The following is a 27534-nucleotide window of genomic DNA, read 5'->3' as shown; positions in this document are numbered from 1 at the left end:
ACACACACAGCTCTGCTGCACGCACGTTATGCGGACACAGCTCTGCTGCACGTTATGCAGACACACACAGCTCTGCTGCACACACATTAAGTAGACACACACGGCTGTACTGCACGCACATTATGCAGACACACACAGCTCTGCTGCACACACATTAAGTAGACACACACAGCTGTACTGCACGCACATTATGCGGACACAGCTCTGCTGCACGTTATGCAGACACACACAGCTCCGATGCACGCACGTTATACAGACACACACACAGCTCTACTGCACGCGCGTTACAGACACACACAGCTCCGATGCACGCACGTTATACAGACACACACAGCTCTACTGCACGCACATTATACAGACACACACGGCTCTGCTGATTTCTCGTTACATAGACACACACAGTACCGCTACACGCCGGCTATGCAGACCAGCCAGAGTCAGGCTCTTATCACACATGTGACTAATCACATGACCATATGACATCATCCCAGGTCCTTTAACCCTGTAGGCTCTGTCATCTCCGGTGGGAGCTGCAGCTGCACACAGGTGATGTGTCGTTACATTGTACATGAGCCGCTGCTCTGTAGGCACTGCTGGTGCAGCCGCACTTTACGATGACTAGTCACCTTATCCTGATTGTCAGTGACAGCTTGTGATTGGTCACTTGTGGTCATGTGCTCGCTGCTACACAGGCTAAATACCTGCAGGACAGCCCTAGTGAGCAGAAAGTCACCTCAGAGGTAGGAGACAGGTCAGGCCGAGGGGACAGGGAGCGGGGCCTGAGGGGAGAAGGGGTCTGAGCGCATCTCCTGCCTCAGAGGAAAGAAGGGCCTTCTAGAAACCTGGAGACTGACGGCAGACACAGCTCCACTAGTCCGCCCTTATATACTACCATATATATTAGGAGAGACGTGTATATATCCCCGGCAGTTTCTTCCAAGCCTCAATACTCTTCAGTGATATAATATGTCCGGACTTAGGGAGCGTTCACACTACTACATACCTCCCAACTTTTGAAGAACCGAAAGAGTGACAAAATGTGCGGCGCGCATATCGCGCCGCGGCAAAATTAGCCCCACCCACTTTTGTGTTGACTCCGCCCACTCGTTAATTTTTCATGTGCCCTCACACAGTATAATCCTCCTACAGTCACCCGTAAATTATATGTCCCCCCTCTATCTCTCCCCCAGTTTCATATACACCCTTCATCTGCCCCCAGTTTCATGTCCCCCCCATCTCTGCCCCCAGATTCATGTCCCACATCTCTGCCCCCAGATTCATGTTCCTCCATCTCTGCCCCCAGATTCATGTCCCCCCCATCTCTGCCCCCAGATTCATGTCCCACATCTCTGCCCCCAGATTCATGTTCCTCCATCTCTGCCCCCAGATTCATGTCCCTCCATCTCTGCCCCCAGATTCATGTCCCCCCATCTCTGCCCCCAAATTCATGTCCCACATCTCTGCCCCCAGATTCATGTCCCTCCATCTCTGCCCCCAGATTCCTGTCCTCTCCATCTCTGCCCCCAGATTCATGTCCCACATCTCTGCCCCCAGATTCATGTCCCCCCATCTCTGCCCCCAGATTCATGTCCCCTCCATCTCTGCCCCCCAGATTCATGTCCCTCCATCTCTGCCCCCAGATTCATGTCCCTCCATCTCTGCCCCCAGATTCATGTCCCTCCATCTCTGCCCCCAGATTCATGTCCCCCATCTCTGCCCCCAGATTCATGTCCCACATCTCTGCCCCCAGATTCATGTCCCACATCTCTGCCCCCAGATTCATGTCCCTCCATCTCTGCCCCCAGATTCATGTCCCTCCATCTCTGCCCCCAGATTCATGTCCTCTCCATCTCTGCCCCCAGATTCATGTCCCCACATCTCTGCCCCCAGATTCATGTCCCTCCATCTCTGCCCCCAGATTCATGTCCCTCTTCCATCTCTGCCCCCAGATTCCTGTCCTCTCCATCTCTGCCCCCAGATTCATGTCCCTCCATCTCTGCCCCCAGATTCATGTCCCTCCATCTCTGCCCCCAGATTCATGTCCCTCCATCTCTGCCCCCAGATTCCTGTCCCTCCATCTCTGCCCCCAGATTCATGTCCCCCCTCCATCTCTTCCCCCAGATTCATGTCCCTCCATCTCTGCCCCCAGATTCATGTCCCACATCTCTGCCCCCAGATTCCTGTCCCTCCATCTCTGCCCATAGATTCATGTCCTCTCCATCTCTGCCCCCAGATTCATGTCCCCCATCTCTGCCCCAATGTCATGCCGTCCTCTCCTTCATCTGCCCCCAGATTCACCTTCCACCTCCACATTAAACTTACCTTCTCCTCCGCTCCCTCGCCGCTCTCTGCCCGCCTCTCTCGCTGACACATGCGGCTGAAGGAAGGAGCTGACACAGGTCAGCTCCTCGCTTCGCCGCTGCCCGCCTCTCTCCCTGACACATGCGGCTGAAGCTGCTCGCGTGCTCGCTTCACGTCTCTCTCGTTGACACATGCGGCTGAAGCGAGGAGCTGACCTGTGTCAGCTCCTCGCTTCGCTGCTGCCGCCGGCTCCTGACTTGTACATCGCGTCTACAAGCCAGGAGCCGGCGGCAGCAGCGAAGCGAGGAGCTGACACAGGTCAGCTCCTCGCTTCAGCCGCATGTGTCAGCGAGAGAGAGACACAGCGGCGAAGCGAGCACGCGAGCAGCTTCAGCCGCATGTGTCAGGGAGAGAGGCGGGCAGCGGCGAAGCGAGGAGCTGACCTGTGTCAGCTCCTTGCTTCAGCCGCATATGTGTTCAACTCAGATCTGCGTCCTCTGGACGCAGATCTGAGTTGAAATCGGGACATACCTCCCTCCAACCGGGACCGCGGGACATGTCACCCAAATCGGGACTGTCCCGCGGAAATCGGGACGGTTGGGAGGTATGCTACTACCATTATTAATGGCCAGTCTCTGTAATAGTTTAATGTCCGTCGCTGTCGTCCTATAACCACGGTAGTGTGAACGCCTCCTTACGTCTGATCCCTCCCCCGACTAATCTCAGTTCGTTCCCCCTTGTGTTTTGTTATTAAAAACACTTCCCTCATGAACCCAAAAAGTTTCCATTCGGGGGCGCTCTCACACCTGCGCCCATTGTCCAATTTGTGCACTCCAACGATTTCCGTCGCTCACGGGCGGACACTGACTGCCGGGGTAACGTCTCCTGTCAGCAGAAGACGGAAACCTACAAAGCGGAGACCAGGCGCTGGTGTGATGTATCTCATCTGTAACCGAACAACCAGAAGTGCCCATGAGGACATAGAAGACTTCTCTTACATTGTAGGCTGTGCGGTGTGCTGAATGTTCAGTCCAGTGCACAGAGAAAGTCGTTTGCAGCGATCCTGTAAGGGAAATAAACAATGGAAATTAGAAGACAGAAAGGTATCCTATATCATCCAAGCCAGAGACTCCACCTAAAGGAGAAGACACTACGATGCGTCCTGCAAAACAAAAAAAAGTTCTGTTTCTTAATACTGAGATGTAAAATCAAAACTAAAGGGTTAATCCAATCTTGGAAAATCAGACCAGAGATGGCTGGCAAGTCCTGACTACGGTCCGGCTGTTGAGTGTTCATGGTGTAGAGCGATGCCAATAGCTTGTTTCCTTCCAGGGGTTGTCCCACGAAGTAACCGGGTGCCGACCGTCATCAGTCCCTCCAGCTGCCACCAGACTGAATGAGGACAACACTGGTGACAGTCAGCGCTCCCATTGACTTCCATGGCTCCGGCCCAGTCACCAGTCAGCCTGCATGTGGTCGGGTTTAATGTGGGAATGTATGAAAGATCCTCTGGGTTACTTTGTAGAACAACCCCTTTAAACAAGCGAGTGGCATTGTCTTACACCAAGGGAGGGATGCCCAACAGCTTTAGTATCTCTGAGTCCATTATTGGGTAGAGAATTATAACCCATATCCCTTTTCTGAGAAGCTGCACCTACATGTGTAGAAAGGCGGAAAATATTAGCCCAAACTGGATTCCCCCATTGTGCCAAAGATGAAAGTAGTGTGGGGAGTCTATTACCTGCTTACACACCCGAAATCCAGAGCAGATGGGTTGTTTCCATGCTACATGTGCCACTTTGTTTGGGCCAACAAATTTACTGTAATACCAGAAAACTGTAAATGTAAATGAACTCTTATTTTCAAATTCTATAATCTCCACTTCTATCCTCTTCTGTCCTCTTCTTTCCCCTTCTATCCTCTTCTGACCGCTTCTGTTTCCTACTGTCTGGTTCTGTCCTCTTCTGTCCCTTTTTGTCCTCTTCTTCCCCCTCTGTCCTCTTATGTCCGCTTATTTACTCTCTAGTCCTCTTCTGTCCCCTTTTCTTCTGTCCCCTTCTATCCTCTTCTGTCCCCTTCTCTTCTGTCCCCTTCTATCCTCTTCTGGTTCGTTCTGTCCTCTTCTTTCCCCTTCTATCCTCCTCTGACCGATTCTGTTCCTTTCTTTTTCCTACTGTCTGGTTCTGTCCTCTTCTTCCCCCTTTGTCCTCTCTTCTCCTCTTCTATCCTCTCTTGTCCTCTTCTGTCCTCTTCTTCCCCCCATTTGTCCTCTTCTATCCTCTCTTCTCCTCTTCTATCCTCTCTTGTCCTCTTCTATCCTCTCCTCTTCTATCCTCTCCTCTTCTATCCTCTTCTGTCCTCTTCTATCCTCTCTTCTCCTCTTCTATCCTCTCTTGTCCTCTTCTGTCCCCTTTTCTTCTGTCCCCTTCTATCCTCTTCTGTCCCCTTCTCTTCTGTCCCCTTCTATCCTCTTCTGGTTGGTTCTGTCCTCTTCTTTCCCCTTCTATCCTCCTCTGACCGATTCTGTTCCTTTCTTTTTCCTACTGTCTGGTTCTGTCCTCTTCTTCCCCCTTTGTCCTCTCTTCTCCTCTTCTATCCTCTCTTGTCCTCTTCTTCCCCCCATTTGTCCTCTTCTATCCTCTCTTGTCCTCTTCTATCCTCTCTTGTCCTCTTCTATCCTCTATTGTCCTCTTCTATCCTCTCTTGTCCTCTTCTATCCTCTCTTGTCCTCTTCTATCCTCTCTTGTCCTCTCTTGTCCTCTTCTGTCCGCTTCTATCCTCTCTTGTCCTCTTCTATCCTCTCTTGTCCTCTCTTGTCCTCTTCTGTCCGCTTCTATCCTCTCTTGTCCTCTTCTATCCTCTCCTCTTCTATCCTCTCCTCTTCTATCCTCTTCTGTCCTCTTCTATCCTCTCTTCTCCTCTTCTATCCTCTCTTGTCCTCTTCTGTCCCCTTTTCTTCTGTCCCCTTCTATCCTCTTCTGTCCCCTTCTCTTCTGTCCCCTTCTATCCTCTTCTGGTTGGTTCTGTCCTCTTCTTTCCCCTTCTATCCTCCTCTGACCGATTCTGTTCCTTTCTTTTTCCTACTGTCTGGTTCTGTCCTCTTCTTCCCCCTTTGTCCTCTCTTCTCCTCTTCTATCCTCTCTTGTCCTCTTCTTCCCCCCATTTGTCCTCTTCTATCCTCTCTTGTCCTCTTCTATCCTCTCTTGTCCTCTTCTATCCTCTATTGTCCTCTTCTATCCTCTCTTGTCCTCTTCTATCCTCTCTTGTCCTCTTCTATCCTCTCTTGTCCTCTCTTGTCCTCTTCTGTCCGCTTCTATCCTCTCTTGTCCTCTTCTATCCTCTCTTGTCCTCTCTTGTCCTCTTCTGTCCGCTTCTATCCTCTCTTGTCCTCTTCTATCCTCTCCTCTTCTATCCTCTCCTCTTCTATCCTCTTCTGTCCTCTTCTATCCTCTCTTCTCCTCTTCTATCCTCTCTTGTCCTCTTCTGTCCCCTTTTCTTCTGTCCCCTTCTATCCTCTTCTGTCCCCTTCTCTTCTGTCCCCTTCTATCCTCTTCTGGTTGGTTCTGTCCTCTTCTTTCCCCTTCTATCCTCCTCTGACCGATTCTGTTCCTTTCTTTTTCCTACTGTCTGGTTCTGTCCTCTTCTTCCCCCTTTGTCCTCTCTTCTCCTCTTCTATCCTCTCTTGTCCTCTTCTGTCCTCTTCTTCCCCCCATTTGTCCTCTTCTATCCTCTCTTCTCCTCTTCTATCCTCTCTTGTCCTCTTCTATCCTCTATTGTCCTCTTCTATCCTCTCTTGTCCTCTTCTATCCTCTCTTGTCCTCTTCTATCCTCTCTTGTCCTCTTCTATCCTCTCTTGTCCTCTCTTGTCCTCTTCTGTCCGCTTCTATCCTCTCTTGTCCTCTTCTATCCTCTCTTGTCCTCTCTTGTCCTCTTCTGTCCGCTTCTATCCTCTCTTGTCCTCTCTTGTCCTCTTCTATCCTCTCCTCTTCTATCCTCTCCTCTTCTATCCTCTTCTATCCTCTCTTCTCCTCTTCTATCCTCTCTTGTCCTCTTCTGTCCCCTTTTCTTCTGTCCCCTTCTATCCTCTTCTGTCCCCTTCTCTTCTGTCCCCTTCTATCCTCTTCTGGTTGGTTCTGTCCTCTTCTTTCCCCTTCTATCCTCCTCTGACCGATTCTGTTCCTTTCTTTTTCCTACTGTCTGGTTCTGTCCTCTTCTTCCCCCTTTGTCCTCTCTTCTCCTCTTCTATCCTCTCTTGTCCTCTTCTGTCCTCTTCTTCCCCCCATTTGTCCTCTTCTATCCTCTCTTCTCTTCTATCCTCTCTTGTCCTCTTCTATCCTCTATTGTCCTCTTCTATCCTCTCTTGTCCTCTTCTATCCTCTCTTGTCCTCTTCTATCCTCTCTTGTCCTCTCTTGTCCTCTTCTGTCCGCTTCTATCCTCTCTTGTCCTCTTCTATCCTCTCTTGTCCTCTCTTGTCCTCTTCTGTCCGCTTCTATCCTCTCTTGTCCTCTCTTGTCCTCTTCTATCCTCTCCTCTTCTATCCTCTTCTGTCCTCTTCTATCCTCTCTTCTCCTCTTCTATCCTCTCTTGTCCTCTTCTGTCCCCTTTTCTTCTGTCCCCTTCTATCCTCTTCTGTCCCCTTCTCTTCTGTCCCCTTCTATCCTCTTCTGGTTGGTTCTGTCCTCTTCTTTCCCCTTCTATCCTCCTCTGACCGATTCTGTTCCTTTCTTTTTCCTACTGTCTGGTTCTGTCCTCTTCTTCCCCCTTTGTCCTCTCTTCTCCTCTTCTATCCTCTCTTGTCCTCTTCTGTCCTCTTCTTCCCCCCATTTGTCCTCTTCTATCCTCTCTTCTCCTCTTCTATCCTCTCTTGTCCTCTTCTATCCTCTATTGTCCTCTTCTATCCTCTATTGTCCTCTTCTATCCTCTCTTGTCCTCTTCTATCCTCTCTTGTCCTCTCTTGTCCTCTTCTGTCCGCTTCTATCCTCTCTTGTCCTCTTCTATCCTCTCTTGTCCTCTCTTGTCCTCTTCTGTCCGCTTCTATCCTCTCTTGTCCTCTCTTGTCCTCTTCTATCCTCTCCTCTTCTATCCTCTCCTCTTCTATCCTCTTCTGTCCTCTTCTATCCTCTCTTCTCCTCTTCTATCCTCTCTTGTCCTCTTCTGTCCCCTTTTCTTCTGTCCCCTTCTATCCTCTTCTGTCCCCTTCTCTTCTGTCCCCTTCTATCCTCTTCTGGTTGGTTCTGTCCTCTTCTTTCCCCTTCTATCCTCCTCTGACCGATTCTGTTCCTTTCTTTTTCCTACTGTCTGGTTCTGTCCTCTTCTTCCCCCTTTGTCCTCTCTTCTCCTCTTCTATCCTCTCTTGTCCTCTTCTGTCCTCTTCTTCCCCCCATTTGTCCTCTTCTATCCTCTCTTCTCCTCTTCTATCCTCTCTTGTCCTCTTCTATCCTCTATTGTCCTCTTCTATCCTCTCTTGTCCTCTTCTATCCTCTCTTGTCCTCTTCTATCCTCTCTTGTCCTCTTCTATCCTCTCTTGTCCTCTCTTGTCCTCTTCTGTCCGCTTCTATCCTCTCTTGTCCTCTTCTATCCTCTCTTGTCCTCTCTTGTCCTCTTCTGTCCGCTTCTATCCTCTCTTGTCCTCTCTTGTCCTCTTCTATCCTCTCCTCTTCTATCCTCTCCTCTTCTATCCTCTTCTATCCTCTCTTCTCCTCTTCTATCCTCTCTTGTCCTCTTCTGTCCCCTTTTCTTCTGTCCCCTTCTATCCTCTTCTGTCCCCTTCTCTTCTGTCCCCTTCTATCCTCTTCTGGTTGGTTCTGTCCTCTTCTTTCCCCTTCTATCCTCCTCTGACCGATTCTGTTCCTTTCTTTTTCCTACTGTCTGGTTCTGTCCTCTTCTTCCCCCTTTGTCCTCTCTTCTCCTCTTCTATCCTCTCTTGTCCTCTTCTGTCCTCTTCTTCCCCCCATTTGTCCTCTTCTATCCTCTCTTCTCTTCTATCCTCTCTTGTCCTCTTCTATCCTCTATTGTCCTCTTCTATCCTCTCTTGTCCTCTTCTATCCTCTCTTGTCCTCTTCTATCCTCTCTTGTCCTCTCTTGTCCTCTTCTGTCCGCTTCTATCCTCTCTTGTCCTCTTCTATCCTCTCTTGTCCTCTCTTGTCCTCTTCTGTCCGCTTCTATCCTCTCTTGTCCTCTCTTGTCCTCTTCTATCCTCTCCTCTTCTATCCTCTTCTGTCCTCTTCTATCCTCTCTTCTCCTCTTCTATCCTCTCTTGTCCTCTTCTGTCCCCTTTTCTTCTGTCCCCTTCTATCCTCTTCTGTCCCCTTCTCTTCTGTCCCCTTCTATCCTCTTCTGGTTGGTTCTGTCCTCTTCTTTCCCCTTCTATCCTCCTCTGACCGATTCTGTTCCTTTCTTTTTCCTACTGTCTGGTTCTGTCCTCTTCTTCCCCCTTTGTCCTCTCTTCTCCTCTTCTATCCTCTCTTGTCCTCTTCTGTCCTCTTCTTCCCCCCATTTGTCCTCTTCTATCCTCTCTTCTCCTCTTCTATCCTCTCTTGTCCTCTTCTATCCTCTATTGTCCTCTTCTATCCTCTATTGTCCTCTTCTATCCTCTCTTGTCCTCTTCTATCCTCTCTTGTCCTCTCTTGTCCTCTTCTGTCCGCTTCTATCCTCTCTTGTCCTCTTCTATCCTCTCTTGTCCTCTCTTGTCCTCTTCTGTCCGCTTCTATCCTCTCTTGTCCTCTCTTGTCCTCTTCTATCCTCTCCTCTTCTATCCTCTCCTCTTCTATCCTCTTCTGTCCTCTTCTATCCTCTCTTCTCCTCTTCTATCCTCTCTTGTCCTCTTCTGTCCCCTTTTCTTCTGTCCCCTTCTATCCTCTTCTGTCCCCTTCTCTTCTGTCCCCTTCTATCCTCTTCTGGTTGGTTCTGTCCTCTTCTTTCCCCTTCTATCCTCCTCTGACCGATTCTGTTCCTTTCTTTTTCCTACTGTCTGGTTCTGTCCTCTTCTTCCCCCTTTGTCCTCTCTTCTCCTCTTCTATCCTCTCTTGTCCTCTTCTGTCCTCTTCTTCCCCCCATTTGTCCTCTTCTATCCTCTCTTCTCCTCTTCTATCCTCTCTTGTCCTCTTCTATCCTCTATTGTCCTCTTCTATCCTCTCTTGTCCTCTTCTATCCTCTCTTGTCCTCTTCTATCCTCTCTTGTCCTCTCTTGTCCTCTTCTGTCCGCTTCTATCCTCTCTTGTCCTCTTCTATCCTCTCTTGTCCTCTTCTGTCCGCTTCTATCCTCTCTTGTCCTCTCTTGTCCTCTTCTATCCTCTCCTCTTCTATCCTCTTCTGTCCTCTTCTATCCTCTCTTCTCCTCTTCTATCCTCTCTTGTCCTCTTCTGTCCCCTTTTCTTCTGTCCCCTTCTATCCTCTTCTGTCCCCTTCTCTTCTGTCCCCTTCTATCCTCTTCTGGTTGGTTCTGTCCTCTTCTTTCCCCTTCTATCCTCCTCTGACCGATTCTGTTCCTTTCTTTTTCCTACTGTCTGGTTCTGTCCTCTTCTTCCCCCTTTGTCCTCTCTTCTCCTCTTCTATCCTCTCTTGTCCTCTTCTGTCCTCTTCTTCCCCCCATTTGTCCTCTTCTATCCTCTCTTGTCCTCTTCTATCCTCTCTTGTCCTCTTCTATCCTCTATTGTCCTCTTCTATCCTCTCTTGTCCTCTTCTATCCTCTCTTGTCCTCTTCTATCCTCTATTGTCCTCTTCTATCCTCTCTTGTCCTCTTCTATCCTCTCTTGTCCTCTTCTATCCTCTCTTGTCCTCTCTTGTCCTCTTCTGTCCGCTTCTATCCTCTCTTGTCCTCTCTTGTCCTCTTCTATCCTCTCCTCTTCTATCCTCTCTTGTCCTCTTCTATCTTCTCTTCTCCTCTTCTATCCTCTCTTGTCCTCTTCTGTCCCTTTCCATGTCATATTTTCCATAAAATGAACCATGACAGATTGCCATGGATCTAATAAGTGAATGGGTCCATTAGTTGCTGTTGGTAGACCACCATGTTTCATGTGATAGATCCATCACAGCTTGAGTTTTATTTCTCTGCTCCTATGATGGTATTCTAAAGCAGATGTGAACTGTGCCTTATATGTTTTATCAATACAACTGCAGAAAGCTCCAGGATCTCTTCCCACCACAGCAGGACTTGGTCCTTCTTTCTTTCCTTCTTTCTCCAGTGGTTGGTCCAATGTCCGCATCACTTTACAGGTCAGAGGTTACGTGAACAGACAATATAAGACATTACAAAGTGGAAAACAAAATAACCTATCAAACAATAGGAGTGAGGGCTCAATCTACAATATGGCGGCGAGTCTTTGTACATGGCCTCATAGACGTTCATGTATTGGTTTCTAATGGCTCGCTGCCTGATTATGGGACACAACATGTCATTGCTTTATGTCAATGGTTTCCATTATAAATACACAATATGTAACTGGCCGTTGTTTTTTCGTACATGACTTTTGGTGTATAAATCGATTTATTTTAATAATTCTTTTTTTTTTCTAGATAAAGAAAATGTCTCTAAGTCGCGTAGGAAAGTTGGGTCAGCAGTCCAGCGTCCTGTTTTTATGCGACATGCAGGAGAAGTTCCGACATAACATTGTCTTTTTCAATCAGATTGTGTCTGTGGCGGCTCGGATGCTCCAGGTAAAAATAAAAAAATAAATGCATTGTAGTCACGAATATGAATAGAAATGTTGGGAGGTTATTGGTTATCTTAAAAAATCAGCCCATAAAAACATCTGTGTGAACCTACCCTTAGCCTTCGTTCACATCTGCGTTTGGATTCCGTCAAGGGGAATCCACATGGGGACCCCCCCGAATGGAATACAAACGCAATTGCAAGCGCTGTGCTGTAAAAGCACACGGACCCCATAGACTATAATGGGGTCCGTGTGCTTGCCACCCGCACAAATCATGCGGACAGGAAAGTAGATGGTGAAGTACTTTCCTGTCCGCATGATCCATGCGGAGATCTGGCGGCAAGCACACGGACCCCATTATAGTTTATGGGGTCCGTGTGCTTTTACAGCACCAGTGCTTGCAATTGCGTTTGAATTCCATTCGTGGGGGGGCCAATATGGACTCCCCCGGATGGAATCCAAACGCTGATGTGAACGAGGGCTTTGGGCATTAGTAGTAGTGGTAGTAGTAGAAGTGATGGGAGACTATAAGGAGGGAGGGGTCATGGATTAGCTTATGGAAGGGAGCTGAGAGCACTTCTGCACAAGGGACCGCCTTCAGGGCACTTGTGGGAGCAGCACATGCCAGATTAGATCCGTCTTTCACAGTGAATATACCTTTTTTGGGGTCAAATTAAAATCTTTCTGCTGTAAAAAAAAATCAACTTTAATCTGTATGCAAATTAACTAATTGGTGCACTTCAGTTTTTTTTCCTATGGGCAATGGACATCGGGACCTGTGATCCTTTAAAGGGGTTGTGCCATGACAGACACTTATCGCTTATCCACCGGATTACTGTAGAATCCAACCACTAGGACCCTCAGAGATCAGGACAACAGGGACCCGAAGCTTCCCTGTGCATGAAGCAGCAGTGCACCTGCATGACCAGCACTCCTGGCAGTACCATAGCAGTGAATGGATCAGCAGTAACTTAAGTGCACTTAGGCTTTATGCACAGGGAGGATGCAGGGGGACTTATAGGCTCCTGTACCCCTAATCAATGGAGGTCTAAGTGGTTGGACACATCCCCTATTCGGTGGGTCTGTAATGGCACAACTCTTTTTGGGAGGTGCTGCATGGTGAACACAGGCAAAAGCTGGTGCTCTTGCAGGTGTGGCCACTCCCCCGGTGCACCAAACAGCTCATTTGCATACAGATTAAGTAGTTATGTGTCCTGCCATGTTCACCAGCGTATCCAAAGATCCATTTTCTTTCTTTGCTCCACACTACCAAGATTGATCTTGTCCAGCACCATCATCTTCACCATCATCATCATAGTCACAATAAGGTTTTTTATAACTCAAACGCCATTTTTCGAAAATGAACAATTTTCTCGAGGTCACCGTTCTCTGACGCCCTTTGAGTTTTTTACTTTTTAGTTGACAGAGATATGTTAGGGCTTTTTATAGGCAGGGAAAGTTGCAATTTTTAATGCTACCAGTTTCTTATATGTATGACTTCTTCATCACTTTATTTGGGGGGGGGGGGGGGGCGAGACAACCGAAAAACATTAATTTGCACATTAATTTTTTTTGTAATGCATTCACAGTATGAGATAAATAATGTTATTTTTTTGGATAGCACAGACTTATATGCACATGGGTATACCTAACATGATTGTATAATGTATTTTGTGTTTTGGATTTTTTTTAAAAAAATTTTTTATTTATTATTTATATTTATTCATTATTTATTATTTTTATTTATACATTTTTTATTTATATTTAGTTTATTTTTATTTATTTTTTTTATTTACTCATTTATTTATTTTTCACTTTTTTCCCCTGAGTCTGGGATCTGCTGATCCCCAGTGCAATGTACTGCAATACCAAGACCCAGACCATGAACATGTCATATTATAACAACGTAAATAAGGATCTGGGGATGACATCACTCCTTAAGGAGAGAGCACCTTCACAGGCGTATGGAGACTTACAAAGCCGTTTTCGCTCCACTGGGGGATTATGGGAAAAATATTCAAATCTGTTTTCCAAGATGTAAATAGGAACACAGTGCCACTGCTTGCTGCCCTCTAGGGGCAGCCCCCTTAAACATCATGCATGACTTTTTCAACTTTTTCGTAAATAAGGTTATGAAAAGGTTAACGTTCAGGACCAAAAAATTTTGACTACAATGGCGTCCCATCATACGTATGTTTGTTGCCCTTTTCCATCGTATTTTGACCTCCAGTTCAGTAACTTTGCAGCGTCTCTCGTCTCTTTTCTAGAAAGTCTATAAAGCTTTGTGTGTACTGTGACTGATCCCATCTTCTAGGATTTTTGCTGCCACCCTCTTGCTGACACAAACGTAATTTGACTAATATTTCCATGACCCGCCGGCTTAAATCATGATAAATATGACCTGTATTAAATCCGCCGTGAGCTACAGCTAATCCGCGTTGCATAACTTTAACTTATTTTAAGTGTTTTCCTGTTCCCCATAAACTCGTGTGAGTCATGCAGCTCGGTGCGGTGATATACTAGTGCCCCGATAAGCCCGCTGGCAGTCGCCGGACGCCCAGTGTCTTTTATTTCAATCAGCAATGACAGACGGTTTTTCCATTCAGTCCGTGCTTTCTCGTGTGCCAGCTGAGCCGCGGTGCTATTTCTGTGGTGTGGACACCTGTTATTTGGTAACCAGGCCATATCTGATATAGATATTGCTCTCAGCGGCCAGATTAATTAAATTGCTTACACAAGTTAACATATAATCCGTGTCTTTTATTGTCTTGCTGAACGGATTTATTATGTAAAAATAACTTGTCATTAAACAATTTCCCTTTTAATTGAAGCGGGTGCAGAGCGTGCCATGCTTCTGTTCTGGCCTCAGAGACAAGCTGTCACTAGGAAATACACGGAAAGCCATGGGATACGGCGCTCAATGTGACTCTGACCTGGAAGTGCAGGTTATAATACACTCATGGCCCTTATAACACATTGGTGGGCACAGTGCAAAGGTTTATAAGTGCCCCCCTATCACCACCACTTAGAAATACCCAACTTGTAAAAATTATAATGCCCCTTAGTGGTATTCCCACCTCCAGCTACCCCCAGTTTACAGTTCCCCTGAAGTTGCCCCCTGTTTAATATCCCCTTCCAGCTGCCCCAAGCAATAAAGCACACAGTGTAATGCTCTTTAGTGCCCCACACACCATATTTACTTAGTACTTAGTTCACACACACACAGTATAATGCTCCTTTTCACAGTATAATGCTCCCATTAACAGTATAATGCTCCTCAGTGCCTCCACCCACCATATAATGCTACTTACGGCCTCCACACAGAGTATAATGCTCCTATTCACGGTATAATCCTCCTTAGTACCCCTACCTACCGTATAATGCTCCTTAGTGCCCCATCCACCGTATAATGCTCCATAGTGCCTCCATTTACCGTACAATTCTCCATAGTGTCCCCATTCACTGTATAATGTTCCATAGTGCCCCCATCCATTTCTTCTTAATGCTGCCATCCACTGTATAATGCTCCCACGCACAGTATAAAGCTCCTGACTGCACATTATAGTGCCACGTTATTCACCCCCACACAGTATGATGTCATGTTAGTACCCCCTCCGCACACAGTATAATGCCACGTTAGTACCCAGACGCACACAGTATAATGCCACGTTGGTACCCACACACACACAGTGTAATGCCACTTTAGTCATCCACACGCAGTATAATGCTACATAGATCAGCCCCACACAGTATAATGTCACGTTAGTACCCTACACACTGTATAATGCCACGTTAGTAACCCCACACACATGCACACACAGTATAATGCCACGTTAGTACCCCACACAGTATAATGCCACGTTAGTACCCCCACACACAGTATAATGCCACGTTAGTACCCCCCCACACACAGTATAATGCCACATTAGTATCCCCACACACATAGTATAATGTCACATTAGTATCCCCACACACACACAGTATAATGCCACGTTAGTACCCCACACAGTATAATGCCACGTTAGTACCCCCCCACACAGTATAATGCCACATTAGTATCCCCACATACACATAGTATAATGTCACGTTAGTACCCCCCACACAGTATAGTGTCACGTTAGTACCCCCCCACAAACACAGTATAATGCCATGTTAGTACCCCCCACACAGTATAGTGTCACGTTAGTACCCCCCCCCCACAAACACAGTATAATGCCACTTTAGTACCCCACACACACAGTATAATGCCACGTTAGTAACTCCCACACACAGTATAATGCCACATTAGTACCCGCCACAGTATAATGCTACGTTAGTACCCCCCACGCACAGTATAATGCCATGTTAGTACCCCACACACAGTATAATGCCATGTTAGTACCCCCACACACAGTATAATGTCACTTTAGTACCCCCCACAGTATAATGCCACATTAGTATCCACACACACACACACACAGTATAATGCCACGTTAGTACCCCCCACACACACACAGTATGCCACGTTAGTACCCCACAAACATACAGTATAATGCCACATTAGTACCCCCACACACAGTATAATGTCACGTTAGTACCCCACACACAGTATAATTTCACTTTAGTACCCCCCCACAGTATAATGCCACATTAGTACCCACACACACACAGTATACTGCCACGTTAGTACCCCCCACACACACAGTATGCCACGTTAGTACCCCACAAACACACAGTGTAATGCCACATTAGTACCCCCACACACAGTATAATGTCACGTTAGTACCCCACACACAGTATAATGTCACGTTAGTACCCCCCACACAGTATAATGTCACTTTAGTACCCCCACACAGTATAATGTCACGTTAGTACCCCCCCACACAGTATAATGTCACTTTAGTACCCCCCCACAGTATAATGCCACGTTAGTACCCACACACACAGTATAATGTCACGTTAGTACCCCCCCACACAGTATAATGTCACTTTAGTACCCCCCCACAGTATAATGCCACGTTAGTACCCACACACACAGTATAATGTCACGTTAGTACCCCCCACACACAGTATAATGTCACTTTAGTACCCCCCCACACAGTTTAATGCCACATTAGGAAATATTTTCTTGTCTAAACCTGGGGTACGACATATAGTCAGACGCATCTTTTGCATCAGTTTTGGCTTCAGTTGTAAAGATTTAAGGGACAAACAAACTGACACTGATGAAACTGATAAGTGTGACTGTACTCCTAGTTATAGATCGGTGTAGGTCAGTTTTTGAGATCCAGTGGTTGCCCACACAGCATTTACAAGAAGGGGGGTCCCTTGTACCCCGTCTGAATAGAGCATCTGTCAAATAAGTGTTCTGCCATATAGATGGGATGGCCAAAGAGAAGACGAGTACAACAATCAGCAATTTTCAACAGTAGCAAACCGTTCTATGGAGTGGCGGCATGCTTGCTCCACTAGTGCGTCGCTCACATGGAGTACCTAAGACCCCTGTTCTCATAATCCTCAACCATCTACATTTATTCCTTATGCTTTGTATACGGGGTTAGTTGTATACTTGACACAACTCCTTTAGTGTCCTATGAGAGGAGAATTTTCCAGGAGCAGAACAGGAAAGTATGTGTCAGTCTGGTTAATAATGGACTATAGAGGAGCGCCCCCGTAAGGCTGGCCACAGCTTGCCATCCAATATAACCACTTATTACTCTCGGACACTCTTTTACATAGCACAGAAGACTATGTAAGACACTGACCACAAGACAGATCTGTAGAAAATCTCTTCTGACGTGCTGGAATTTTTTTCGCTCGCTGTCAGGTGCAGTTGTTGTAAAGTTGTTTGTGCCAGACAACAGATTTGCACCCTATAAAAACAAGCCCAGGCCGTCAATGTGTCTTTTTAACTTATAACATTGTTATCCAGAACGAGAAGCTTCATTGACCAACTGTGAATGACAAGTCGTGGAGAACCAGGGCGTGTGGCCAACTTAAAGGCAATGTGCCGCCAGAAAATGACTTATTTTGTCATCAAGTTTTATGTTAAACATGTTTTTAAAGAATTTTGGGGAGGTTTTTAAAATTTTTCCATGTTATCTATATTTAAAGAATTCCTAAAAATCCTGCAGTTCCGACATTGTCCACTAGGCTATATAATATGCTGAGACTTCCTGTTTTCTGTAGAATTCTTTGCAGCAGTCACCTCACTTACAGCACACTGATGAAAACCGTGATCATGTATAAGTAGATAAGACACAGAATTCAGAAGTCACAATAGAGGACTTTGCAGCTTATTTACTCCACTCTCTATACAATGACCTCTGCCCAGGTCACAGAGCAGGCCTAGATATCTCTCCCATACAAGTGAGTAGGGACTGTTCCAGACCAGTGTGTCTATAGACCATGGTCCATCTCCAGGAGACAGTAAGTAGCAAACTATATTAAGCTTAGTGGCAAGAGTTGGAACAGCAGGATTAAAAAATAAATAAATTTGGAAAATTAAAAACATCACAAAAAATTCTTAAAAAATATGTTTAACAAAAAAAGTTGACTTAAAGGTATCCAATCACCAGTAAGCTGGTGTAAGCGGCCACAAGAAAACAGCCACAGGCATGCACAGTCGCCCCAATGGCAGAGCTGACTGCACATGCGTTCCATTTAAAGCCAGAAGAAGACATCGGAAGAAAACGTCGCAGAGATGGCGTTCCAGAGGAAGAAGAGGCAGTCGCTGGAGAGTTTTTCTCGCAGCATTGGGGACGCACCCAGTGCTGTTTGAGTGCTGGGGGCCGCCCCCAGTGCTGCAAGAAAACTCATTTGCATACTGAAGAAAACTGGGTTATCTACGGAACGGCGGCGCGGAGAAGACATCTAAAGGTAGGAGAAGAATAGTCTTTCTTAAGGCTATTCCTACGTGTTAGGGGAAAAAAATTCAGTTTTAATGATTGAATCCTTTTAAGGAAGAGTTCTTACTATTTTTTAATTATTTTATTATAGGGCTCCAAATGGGCCCATAAACAGAAAAATCCTTACTCACTTCTCCCCGGGCCTCTGTCTTCAGTGGGGACCTGCAAACTGAAGACCAGAGCTGCTGAGGCCTGGGGAGAGGTGAGTAATTTTTTTGTTTCTGTTCCCTCGGCAGCCCTAAACCACCCGCTTTTGGAACGCCCCTTTCCTTTAAAGTGGAGCATTATTGTTCATAAAATTGTCACAGCTTTGGCCACAAAATGAAATGTACCTTACACCAGGTTGAACGGGTGCACCAGTTTTGGCTGCGAATCTTGCCTTACCCTTTCAGACACGTATACACGAGCGCTTCAAAACACATCCCATTCACTTCAATGGGAGCGCGTAAAGCCGGCAAGTGAATGGGATGTTTTTTGAAGCACTTGTGTATACATGTCTGAATGAGCGGAGCGTAAACTCCGTGTGAAGGGGCCCTCAGGGAAAAAAAACACTCTGGTGGTAAGGTCTAAAAATATGTGCAGTATTAAAGGGTTAATACCCTCCAGCTGCCCCTCACCCTGACAGCGTGGTATAGAGGAGTATTCGGGCGCCTTAGAAGGCTAGGTATCTAAATATGTATGAAGCTCCTGCACGAGATGAAAACATATGTGACAATATGGACTTACTGGAGTGGCCATACAATATTCATGACCCTTTTAGCACAGTGTGAAAGTCTTGGGCGGCTGCCCGGCCTCCAGTACGACTTCCTACACTTGTGTGTAAGCTTTAGTACCTGATATTTGTGTGAGTCCAGTGCCTCGTGGCGGAGAGGAGAGGGTAGTGAAGGGGACTCTGCGCAGGAAAGTCTGACCTATGACTTGTAGGTGAATACTTTATATATACCGTGACTTAGGGTCATGAATTCTATCCGTCATATCCAGTGATACCAGGACCAATCTTCTGTTATTACTTTGAGAAATCGATGAATAAATTGACAACTGGGTGTTACCATTCTCCATGTTAATAGGATGTGCCCCTACACAGTCAGGCCTTTGTTTGCACTGGTTGGAAGGAGTTGCACTGTGTAGGGACACACCTCATTGACAATGAAAATGGAAAAGATTGTAGACTCTAGATTGTAAATACAGGGGAAATAATTGGCAAATACATGCAGCTAAAACAGCAGAAAAAAGAATCAATCCATGAACACAGTCAGTAAATATATATAGTAGATAGAAGTACGGAGAAGACTTCTCTTAAATGAGATTTGCAGAATCTTCAGTCTTTTGTACACAGCAACAGTTTGCCAATATGTCTGTGCAGGCTATAAGGAGATTCAACCCCTCCCCTCTCCATTCAGTGAGTAAAGAGAGAAAAGGAACTCCGTCTACACTCACTGTCTTTCCATCTTGTCTTTATCTTGCATCTATGGACAGCAGTGGCTTAACTAGGAATGGCGGGGCCCCCTCCAAGAGGGGTACATGGGCGTGCAGGCTGTATGTGAATAAGAGGGTGACGTGGGGTGCAGGGTGTGTATAAGCAAGAGGGGAAATGGGGGTGCAAGCTGTGTGCGAGCAAGAGGGTGATGTGGAGGGGGAACCCCCCCATTCCAGCACACTTTTGCTTACCCACAGCCTGCGCCCCCACGTCACCCTCTTTGCTCACACACAGCCTGCATGCCCATGTACCCCTCTTGCTCACACACAGCCTGCAACACCCATTCCCTCCTCTTGCTCACATAGGGCGGAATGGGGGGTGCAAAATGTGAGTAGGAGGGGTACATAGGTGTGCAGACATATGTGAGGAAGGAAGGAATGGGGGTGCAGACTTTCTCACCCACAGCCTGCACACCCATGTACTCCTCTTCCTCACAGCCTATAACCCTTTCCCCCCATTGTACACTGACCTGTACAATCCAGGTAGCTCCGCCCACAGAAGACACTGAGTCTATGTTAGTAGATTAAAGGACCTTTGATGACATCATGTCTCAGGTCCTTCATTTTACTAGTATAGATGCCGGCACAGGGCCTGGGGACAGCAGGCAGGAGATAGAAGTTTCTCCTGACCGCTGTCACTATACAAGTGCCGGGAAGCTTAACCCCTTATATGCTGCGGTCAATGCTGAATTGACCCCCTGAAACCCATGGCCTCTCCTCGTACCCTGTGTTCTCATGGTGGGGGAGCCAAGGAGTGAAAGGGGTGCGGTCCTGTCCCCTAACCACCAAGGCGTGGTGATCGCTATTGATCGCGTCTTCTGAGGGGTTAAGCAGCCGGAGTAAGAGTATTTTCCAACTACTGCAGCTAGTAGCAGGTCACGGATGTGTAATACAATGGAGACTTGGAAGCCAAGTCAAGTATTAACAGCATTTTATGTCTCTTTTATTTGCAGACTGCAAAGATATTGGAAATACCAGTGGTTGTAACTGAGCAATACCCCAAAGGACTTGGTCTGACTGTGCCCGAGCTTGGAGCGGATGGCATACAAAAATACACTAAAACTTGTTTCAGTATGCTGATTCCTGAAGTGGAGAAGGAGCTTCAGTCCAACCCTGGACGACAGTCTGTAATTCTGTGCGGCATCGAGACACACGCGTGCATTATGGTATTTATAATACATGGGACATATTGTCTTATTGAGGGTTTTATAGTATCATGTCAAGCTTTTTAAGACTCGGCACGGCCCACCACTGACAGGTCGGTACGTGTGAAGGGGCTAAGTAGTACATTATGGCCACATAAATTATGTACGGCTCATAAAGATGAATCCCAATGTCTAAGTACACATGGCGGGCATGCTCCAACCATTCACGGCAAATAAGTAATAAGTTGCTGAACCGAAGTGTGTTTTATGAGGCGTTAACCAATCTTGGCCGAGAGACGGACGCCCCCTAGTCTCCTCCATTGTGCAGCAGTTTGTAACTCTAGATACAGTGCTGTGCAAAAGTTTTAGCGCTGTATGGAATATAAAGTAAGATTGCGTTGTGGCCTTTGCCTTCCATCAGTTCTTCTTGGTACTTGCAGACAGTTTTTGGCAGAACTCAGTTCCCGCCATCTTGGAGAACTAAGCCCAGATCTTCTGTGTATATAGGCTTGCTCCAGTCCATCTGTCTCTTCATGTCATCTCAGACAGACTGGATGATGTTGAGATCAGGGCTCTGTAGGGGCCGTATCACTTCCAGGACTCTTCCTCCAAAGTGCAAAGGTCACACCAAATATTGATGGGATTTACATTTCTCTTGAAATCACCTCTTTTACAAATCACTGCGTTGCCAGAAAATGCTCAAACTGTTAAAATATTTATCACGTATACTAAATGTATTCAATACCATAAAGAAAATGCCTGAATTGCAATTTTGCTGTTAGTAGAAACTACAGGTCACTCCCACAAAAAAACAGCCCTCACAGAGATTAATAAAGTGACGTGTCAGAATAGGGCAAAGCAAAGATTTATTTCAAAGATTTATATCAATTTTTTTATATTTTTAGTATTAACACATTAAAAAGCAATATAAATTTAGTTTGCTGTAATAGTGCTGACCTGCAAAATAAATGCAAAATAATATAAAAACACTTGTGATTTTTTTCCCCCAAATCCACTCCATTATTAATTTTTTCAACTTCCCAGTAAATCTTATAGAATATTGGTGTCATTAAAAAGTCCAATTTGTCCTGTAAAAACCAAGCCCCCACACGGTTAAGTGAATGGCTTTCTCAGCAGCTCTGCTTCAACGCCTTGTTGCAGAGAAACTTGGGGACCCAAAGAACTGAAACCTAATCTGCTTAAAAACTGGTTACCTGCGGAAAACCGCAGACCCCATACAGTAGACTATAATGGAGTCCATTGAATTTCCACCCAGTTTCCGCCCGAAAACTTTTCTCTCCAAATTTTTAAGTGGATTTGGGGACAGAAACCCCAAATGTAGAATAGGCACAGGTGTGAACCAAGCCTTAGAGGTTCTTAGGTATACATATTTCATCAAACAGTAAGAAGTCCTGTACCTTCACCGAGAAGGTGACCCAAGCATGCAAATGGGACCCTACACTAAATAAAAATACCTCGCTTGGATCCACAATAGGTCTAAAAATCTCAATACAAGGCGAGTAGGATCCAGAGCCATAACTATGGAGTTGGAAGGAGTGCAAGTCTGATCGGAGGGGATCATACCCCTCTTGCAATACGCATACTAAAAATTCAGATAGATAGATAGATATATGATAGATAGATATGAAATAGATAGATAGGAGATAGATAGATAGATAGATAGATAGATAGATAGGAGATAGATAGATAATAGATAGATAGATAGATAGATAGATAGATAGATAGATAGATAAGCAGAGATAGATAGATAGATAGATAGATAGATAGATAGATAGATAGATAGGAGATAGATAGATAGATAGATAGATAGATAGATAGATAGATAGGAGAGAGAGATAGGAGATAGATAGATAATAGATAGATAGATAGATAAGCAGAGATAGATAGATAGATAGATAGATAGATAGATAGATAGATAGATAGATAGATAGATAGATAGGAGATAGATAGATGATAGATAGATGATAGATAGATAGATAGATAGATAGATAGATAGATAGATAAGCAGAGATAGATAGATAGATAGATAGATAGATAGATAGGAGATAGATAGATAGATAGATAGATAGATAGATAGATAGATAGATAGATGATACATAGATAGATAGATAGATAGATAGATAGATAGATAGGAGATAGATAGATAGATAGATAGATAGGAGATAGATAGATAGATAATAGATAGATAGATAGATAGATAGATAGATAGATAGATAGATAGATAAGCAGAGATAGATAGATAGATAGATAGATAGATAGATAGATAGATAGGAGATAGATAGATAGATAGATAGATAGATAAATAGATAATGATAGATAGGAGATAGATAGATAGATAGATAGATAGATAGATAGATAGATAGATAGATAGATAGATAGATAGATAGGAGATAGATAGATGATACATAGATAGATAGATAGATAGATAGATAGATAGATAGATAGATAGATAGGAGATAGATAGATAGATAGATAGATAGATAGATGATACATAGATAGATAGATAGGAGATAGATAGATAGATAGATAGATGATACATAGATAGATAGATAGATAGATAGATAGATAGATAGGAGATAGATAGATAGATAGATAGATAGGAGATAGATAGATAGGAGATAGATAGATAGATAGATAGATAGATAGATAGGAGATAGATAGATAGATAGATAGATAGATAGATAAGCAGAGATAGATACCGTATTTTTCGGACTATAAGACGGAGGAAAATGAGGGTGCGTCTTATAGTCCGAATGTGGGGGGAGGAGCGGATTTACAGCATGGCCGCGCTACTGCCACCGCTGGTTTTCTTCAGCGGCAGGAGCGTGACAATACTGCAGGCCCCGGCAGCTAAAACACTCCCTGGCATCCGCCGGTCTATTACAGAAGATGCCGGGGAGTGTCTTAGCTGCCGGGGCCTGCAGATTGTCACGCTCCTGCCGCTGCAGAAAACCAGCGGTGGCAGTAGCGCGGCCATGCTGCAAATCCGCTCCTCCTCCGCAGGTCCCGGCAGTTTAAAGTTAGCCCTGGGGCCTGTCCCCACCGGCCCCATACCTTTAGTGATGCAGGCCGGCTACTGCACGGCGAGGCCGCAGGAGCCGACCTGTTCCGATGACAGCCGGGAGCCTAATGAAGGCTCCGAGGCTTGTCATAGATATATATTACTATCGCGGCTGGTCTATGACACTTAAAAAAAATATAATATAAAATAAATAAAAGTTCACCTCCTTTCCCTAGAATACATATAAAAGTATAACATTACTGTGAAACATACACATTAGGTATCCCTGTGTCTGAAAATGCCCGGTCTACTAATATTTTTATGTACAGTGAACGTCAAAATCAAAAGTGCCAAACCGCCGGGGTTTTCTCACCGTTTTGCCTCTGATTTAAATAAAAGGTGATCTAAGCAATAAACATTTCCCAAAATGGTATAACTAAAAAGTACACCTGGCCCCACAAAAAAAAACGCCCTATACATCCCCGTACAGCTGCAGGGTCACCTGTCAATGTGGCCTTGCAGCTGTTCCAAAACTACAACTCCCATACATTAAATATTTTACCATTTTTTGCCTGAAAATTTTTTTTCCCTATTTTTCTCCTCTAAAACCTGGGTGCGTCTTATAGTCTGAAAAATACGATAGATAGATAGATAGATAGATAGATAGATAGATAGATAGATAGATAGATAGATAGATAGATAGATAGATAGATAGATACAGTCCTATGAAAAAGTTTGGGCACCCCTATTAATCTTAATCATTTTTTGTTCTAAATATTTTGGTGTTTGCAACAGCCATTTCAGTTTGATATATCTAATAACTGATGGACACAGTAATATTTCAGGATTGAAATGAGGTTTATTGTACTAACAGAAAATGTGCAATATGCATTAAACCAAAATTTGACCGGTGCAAAAGTATGGGCACCCTTATCATTTTATTGATTTGAATTCCCCTAACTACTTTTTACTGACTTACTGAAGCACAAAATTGGTTTTGTAACCTCAGTGAGCTTTGAACTTCATAGCCGAATGTATCCAATCATAAGAAAAGGTATTTAAGGTGGCCAATTGCAAGTTGATCTCCTATTTGAATCTCCTCTGAAGAGTGGCATCATGGGCTACTCAAAACAACTCTCAAATGATCTGAAAACAAAGATTGTTCAACATAGTTGTTCAGGGGAAGGATACAAAAAGTTGTCTCAGAGATTTAACCTGTCAGTTTCCACTGTGAGGAACATAGTAAGGAAATGGAAGACCACAGGGACAGTTCTTGTTAAGCCCAGAAGTGGCAGGCCAAGAAAAATATCAGAAAGGCAGAGAAGAAGAATGGTGAGAACAGTCAAGGACAATCCACAGACCACCTCCAAAGAGCTGCAGCATCATCTTGCTGCAGATGGTGTCACTGTGCATCGGTCAACTATACAGCGCACTTTGCACAAATAGAAGCTGTATGGGAGAGTGATGAGAAAGAAGCCGTTTCTGCACGTACGCCACAAATAGAGTTGCCTGAGGTATGAAAAAGCACATTTGGACAAGGCAGCTTCATTTTGGAAACAAAAATTGAGTTGTTTGGTTATAAAAAAAGGCGTTATGCATGGCGTCCAAAAAGAAACAGCATTCCAAGAAAAACACATGCTACCCACTGTAAAATTTGGTGGAGGTTCCATCATGCTTTGGGGCTGTGTGGCCCATGCCGGCATCGGGAATCTTGTTAAAGTTGAGAGTCGCATGGATTCCACTCAGTATCAGCAGATTCTTGAGAATAATGTTCAAGAATCAGTGACGAAGTTGAAGTTACGCTGGGGATGGATATTTCAGCAAGACAATGATCCAAAACACCGCTCCAAATCCTCAGGCATTCATGCAGAGGAACAATTACAATGTTCTGGAATGGCCATCCCAGTCCCCAGACCTGAATATCATTGAACATCTGTGGGATGATTTGAAGCGGGCTGTCCATGCTCGGCCACCATCTAACTTAACTGAACTTGAATTGTTTGTCCAAAATACCTTTATCCAGGAACTGATTAAAAGCTACAGGAAGCGACTAGAGGCTGTTATATTTGCAAAAGGAGGATCTACTAAATATTAATGTCACTTTTCTGTTGAGGTGCCCATACTTTTGCACCGGTCAAATTTTGGTTTAATGCATATTGCACATTTTCTGTTAGTACAATAAACCTCATTTCAATCCTGAAATATTACTGTGTCCATCAGTTATTAGATATATCAAACTGAAATGGCTGTTGCAAATACCAAAATATTTAGAACTAAAAATGATTAAGATTAATAGGGGTGACCAAACTTTTTCATAGGGCTGTAGATAGGAGCTAGATAGATAGATAGATAGATTGATAGATAGATAGGAGATAGATAGATAGATAGATAGATAGATAGATAGATTGATAGATAGGAGATAGATAGATAGATAGATAGATAGATAGATAGATAGATAGATTGATAGATAGGAGATAGATAGATAGATAGATAGATAGATAGATAGATAGATAGATAGATGATTATATGGGTTTAATATTCCATTCAAGTGGTAGTGCAGAGTTTTTCAATAATTTTTACAGGTATATCATTGGTCTATCAATGTAACGGGTAGATGGATAGAATAGAGCGGAGTGTGGACACAAATGATATTATTGATTCTGAAACATAAATGTTGCGTCTTTCTTCCTTACAGAGCACCACCCTGGACCTGCTAAATAAAGGCTTTGATGTCCATGTCGTAGCTGACGCGTGCTCATCCCGTAGGTAATACTTACAATGATATCTGTAGCACTCACCAGTCTATAGACTCATTCTCACTGACAAAGGTTTCTGCTAATACGACAATCCTGTGACCGAAATGCCTTACCTGACTAATCACATAAAAATATGTAATGGGGACGTCTTCAAGCACCACCAAAAACAGAGTATCGTTCTAAGACTGTATTACAGACTGAATGGCCACTTTATTAGAGACACCTATTTAGTAGCTGGTTGGACTTCCTTTGGCCTTCAGATCACAGAAGTGTCATCCATAGGACCAGGGTTTGCCAAACACCATTACATTGCCTTCTCCACCTCGACCTGGTGACAGCCGGCGGGAAGGGTTCATCTATTCATGAGTGGTCCAGGTTGTGCGCTCTCTTGCCCCATTGATATACTCTTGACATATGAACCCCCTCCCCAGTGTTTGCAGTGCATGAAATCCTGTCCGCGGTTAGTTTAGTGCCAATGACCTGACCGTGTTCGGACTCATTCTGAGTGCTCAAAACACCATGAGATAAACCCACATGGGAAAAACTGATTTGCAAAGGCTTATGACTTTTTTTTTTTATGTAGATTATGAGCCCCACATAGAGCTCACAATGTACATTTTTCCCTATCAGTATGTCTTTGGAATATGGGATGGAAATCCATGCAAACACGGGGAGAACATACAAACTCCTTGCAGATGGTTTTCTTTTGTCCTTGGCAGGATTTGAACACCAGGACTCCAGTGCTGCAAGGCTGCAGTGCTAACCACTGAGCCACCGTGTGGCCCCCTTTACGACTTTCTATGTAGCTCTAAATTGGGACCTTTTGGTTAATAGTTGGGCGTCATTGGTAATAAAATGGGCGGTAGGTGTTTCGGGAGGTTTCGTCATTCACAGGGTTGTTCTTTCATTAGTCAGGTAGACCGCCTTGTAGCTCTCTCCAGAATGAAGCAGAGCGGGGCCTATCTAACTACCGGGGAAGGAGCCATCTTACAGTTACTACAGGACGCCGCTCATCCTAAATTCAAAGAGGTAATGTTCCTTGGTTTTCGACATAAGACAATATGTATAAAAAAAAACACATAATAAAGTCATTCGGTCAACCATATGAATTTTTCTTTTTGTTCTCCAGGTTCAGAAGATTATTAAGGATCCCGCTCCTGACAGCGGACTTTTGACTCTGTTTCAAAGCCAGAACCCCCTCTTTACGTAAAGTTGTGTATGTTATTGCTTGAAGGGACAATGTGAATGTAGAAAGAGACCTGCCCAATAAATCTTGTACATTACCTTTACTGAAA

General features: G+C 44.8%; 1 protein-coding gene across 2 annotated transcripts; it reads left to right on the top strand.

Annotated features, from left to right (window-relative positions):
• Nucleotides 1-496: 496 nt before the first annotated feature.
• Nucleotides 497-27534, top strand: ISOC2 (isochorismatase domain containing 2). 2 transcript variants are annotated; one of them, XM_075278822.1, is made up of 6 exons: nt 497-546; nt 10817-10957; nt 20270-20482; nt 26179-26249; nt 27151-27268; nt 27369-27534. In XM_075278822.1, the coding sequence occupies exons 2-6, from the start codon at nt 10826-10828 to the stop codon at nt 27447-27449; spliced, it is 615 nt and encodes a 204-aa protein (XP_075134923.1). In that variant the 5' UTR covers nt 497-546; nt 10817-10825; the 3' UTR covers nt 27450-27534. The 2 variants fall into 2 exon arrangements, with proteins under 2 accessions (XP_075134923.1, XP_075134922.1); XM_075278821.1 differs by lacking the exon at nt 497-546 and adding an exon at nt 680-740.

The sequence above is a fragment of the Leptodactylus fuscus genome, chromosome 6, assembly GCF_031893055.1.
Source record: "Leptodactylus fuscus isolate aLepFus1 chromosome 6, aLepFus1.hap2, whole genome shotgun sequence".
Taxonomy (NCBI): Eukaryota; Metazoa; Chordata; class Amphibia; order Anura; family Leptodactylidae; genus Leptodactylus; species Leptodactylus fuscus.
This window is presented reverse-complemented; position numbering and strand designations above follow the sequence as displayed.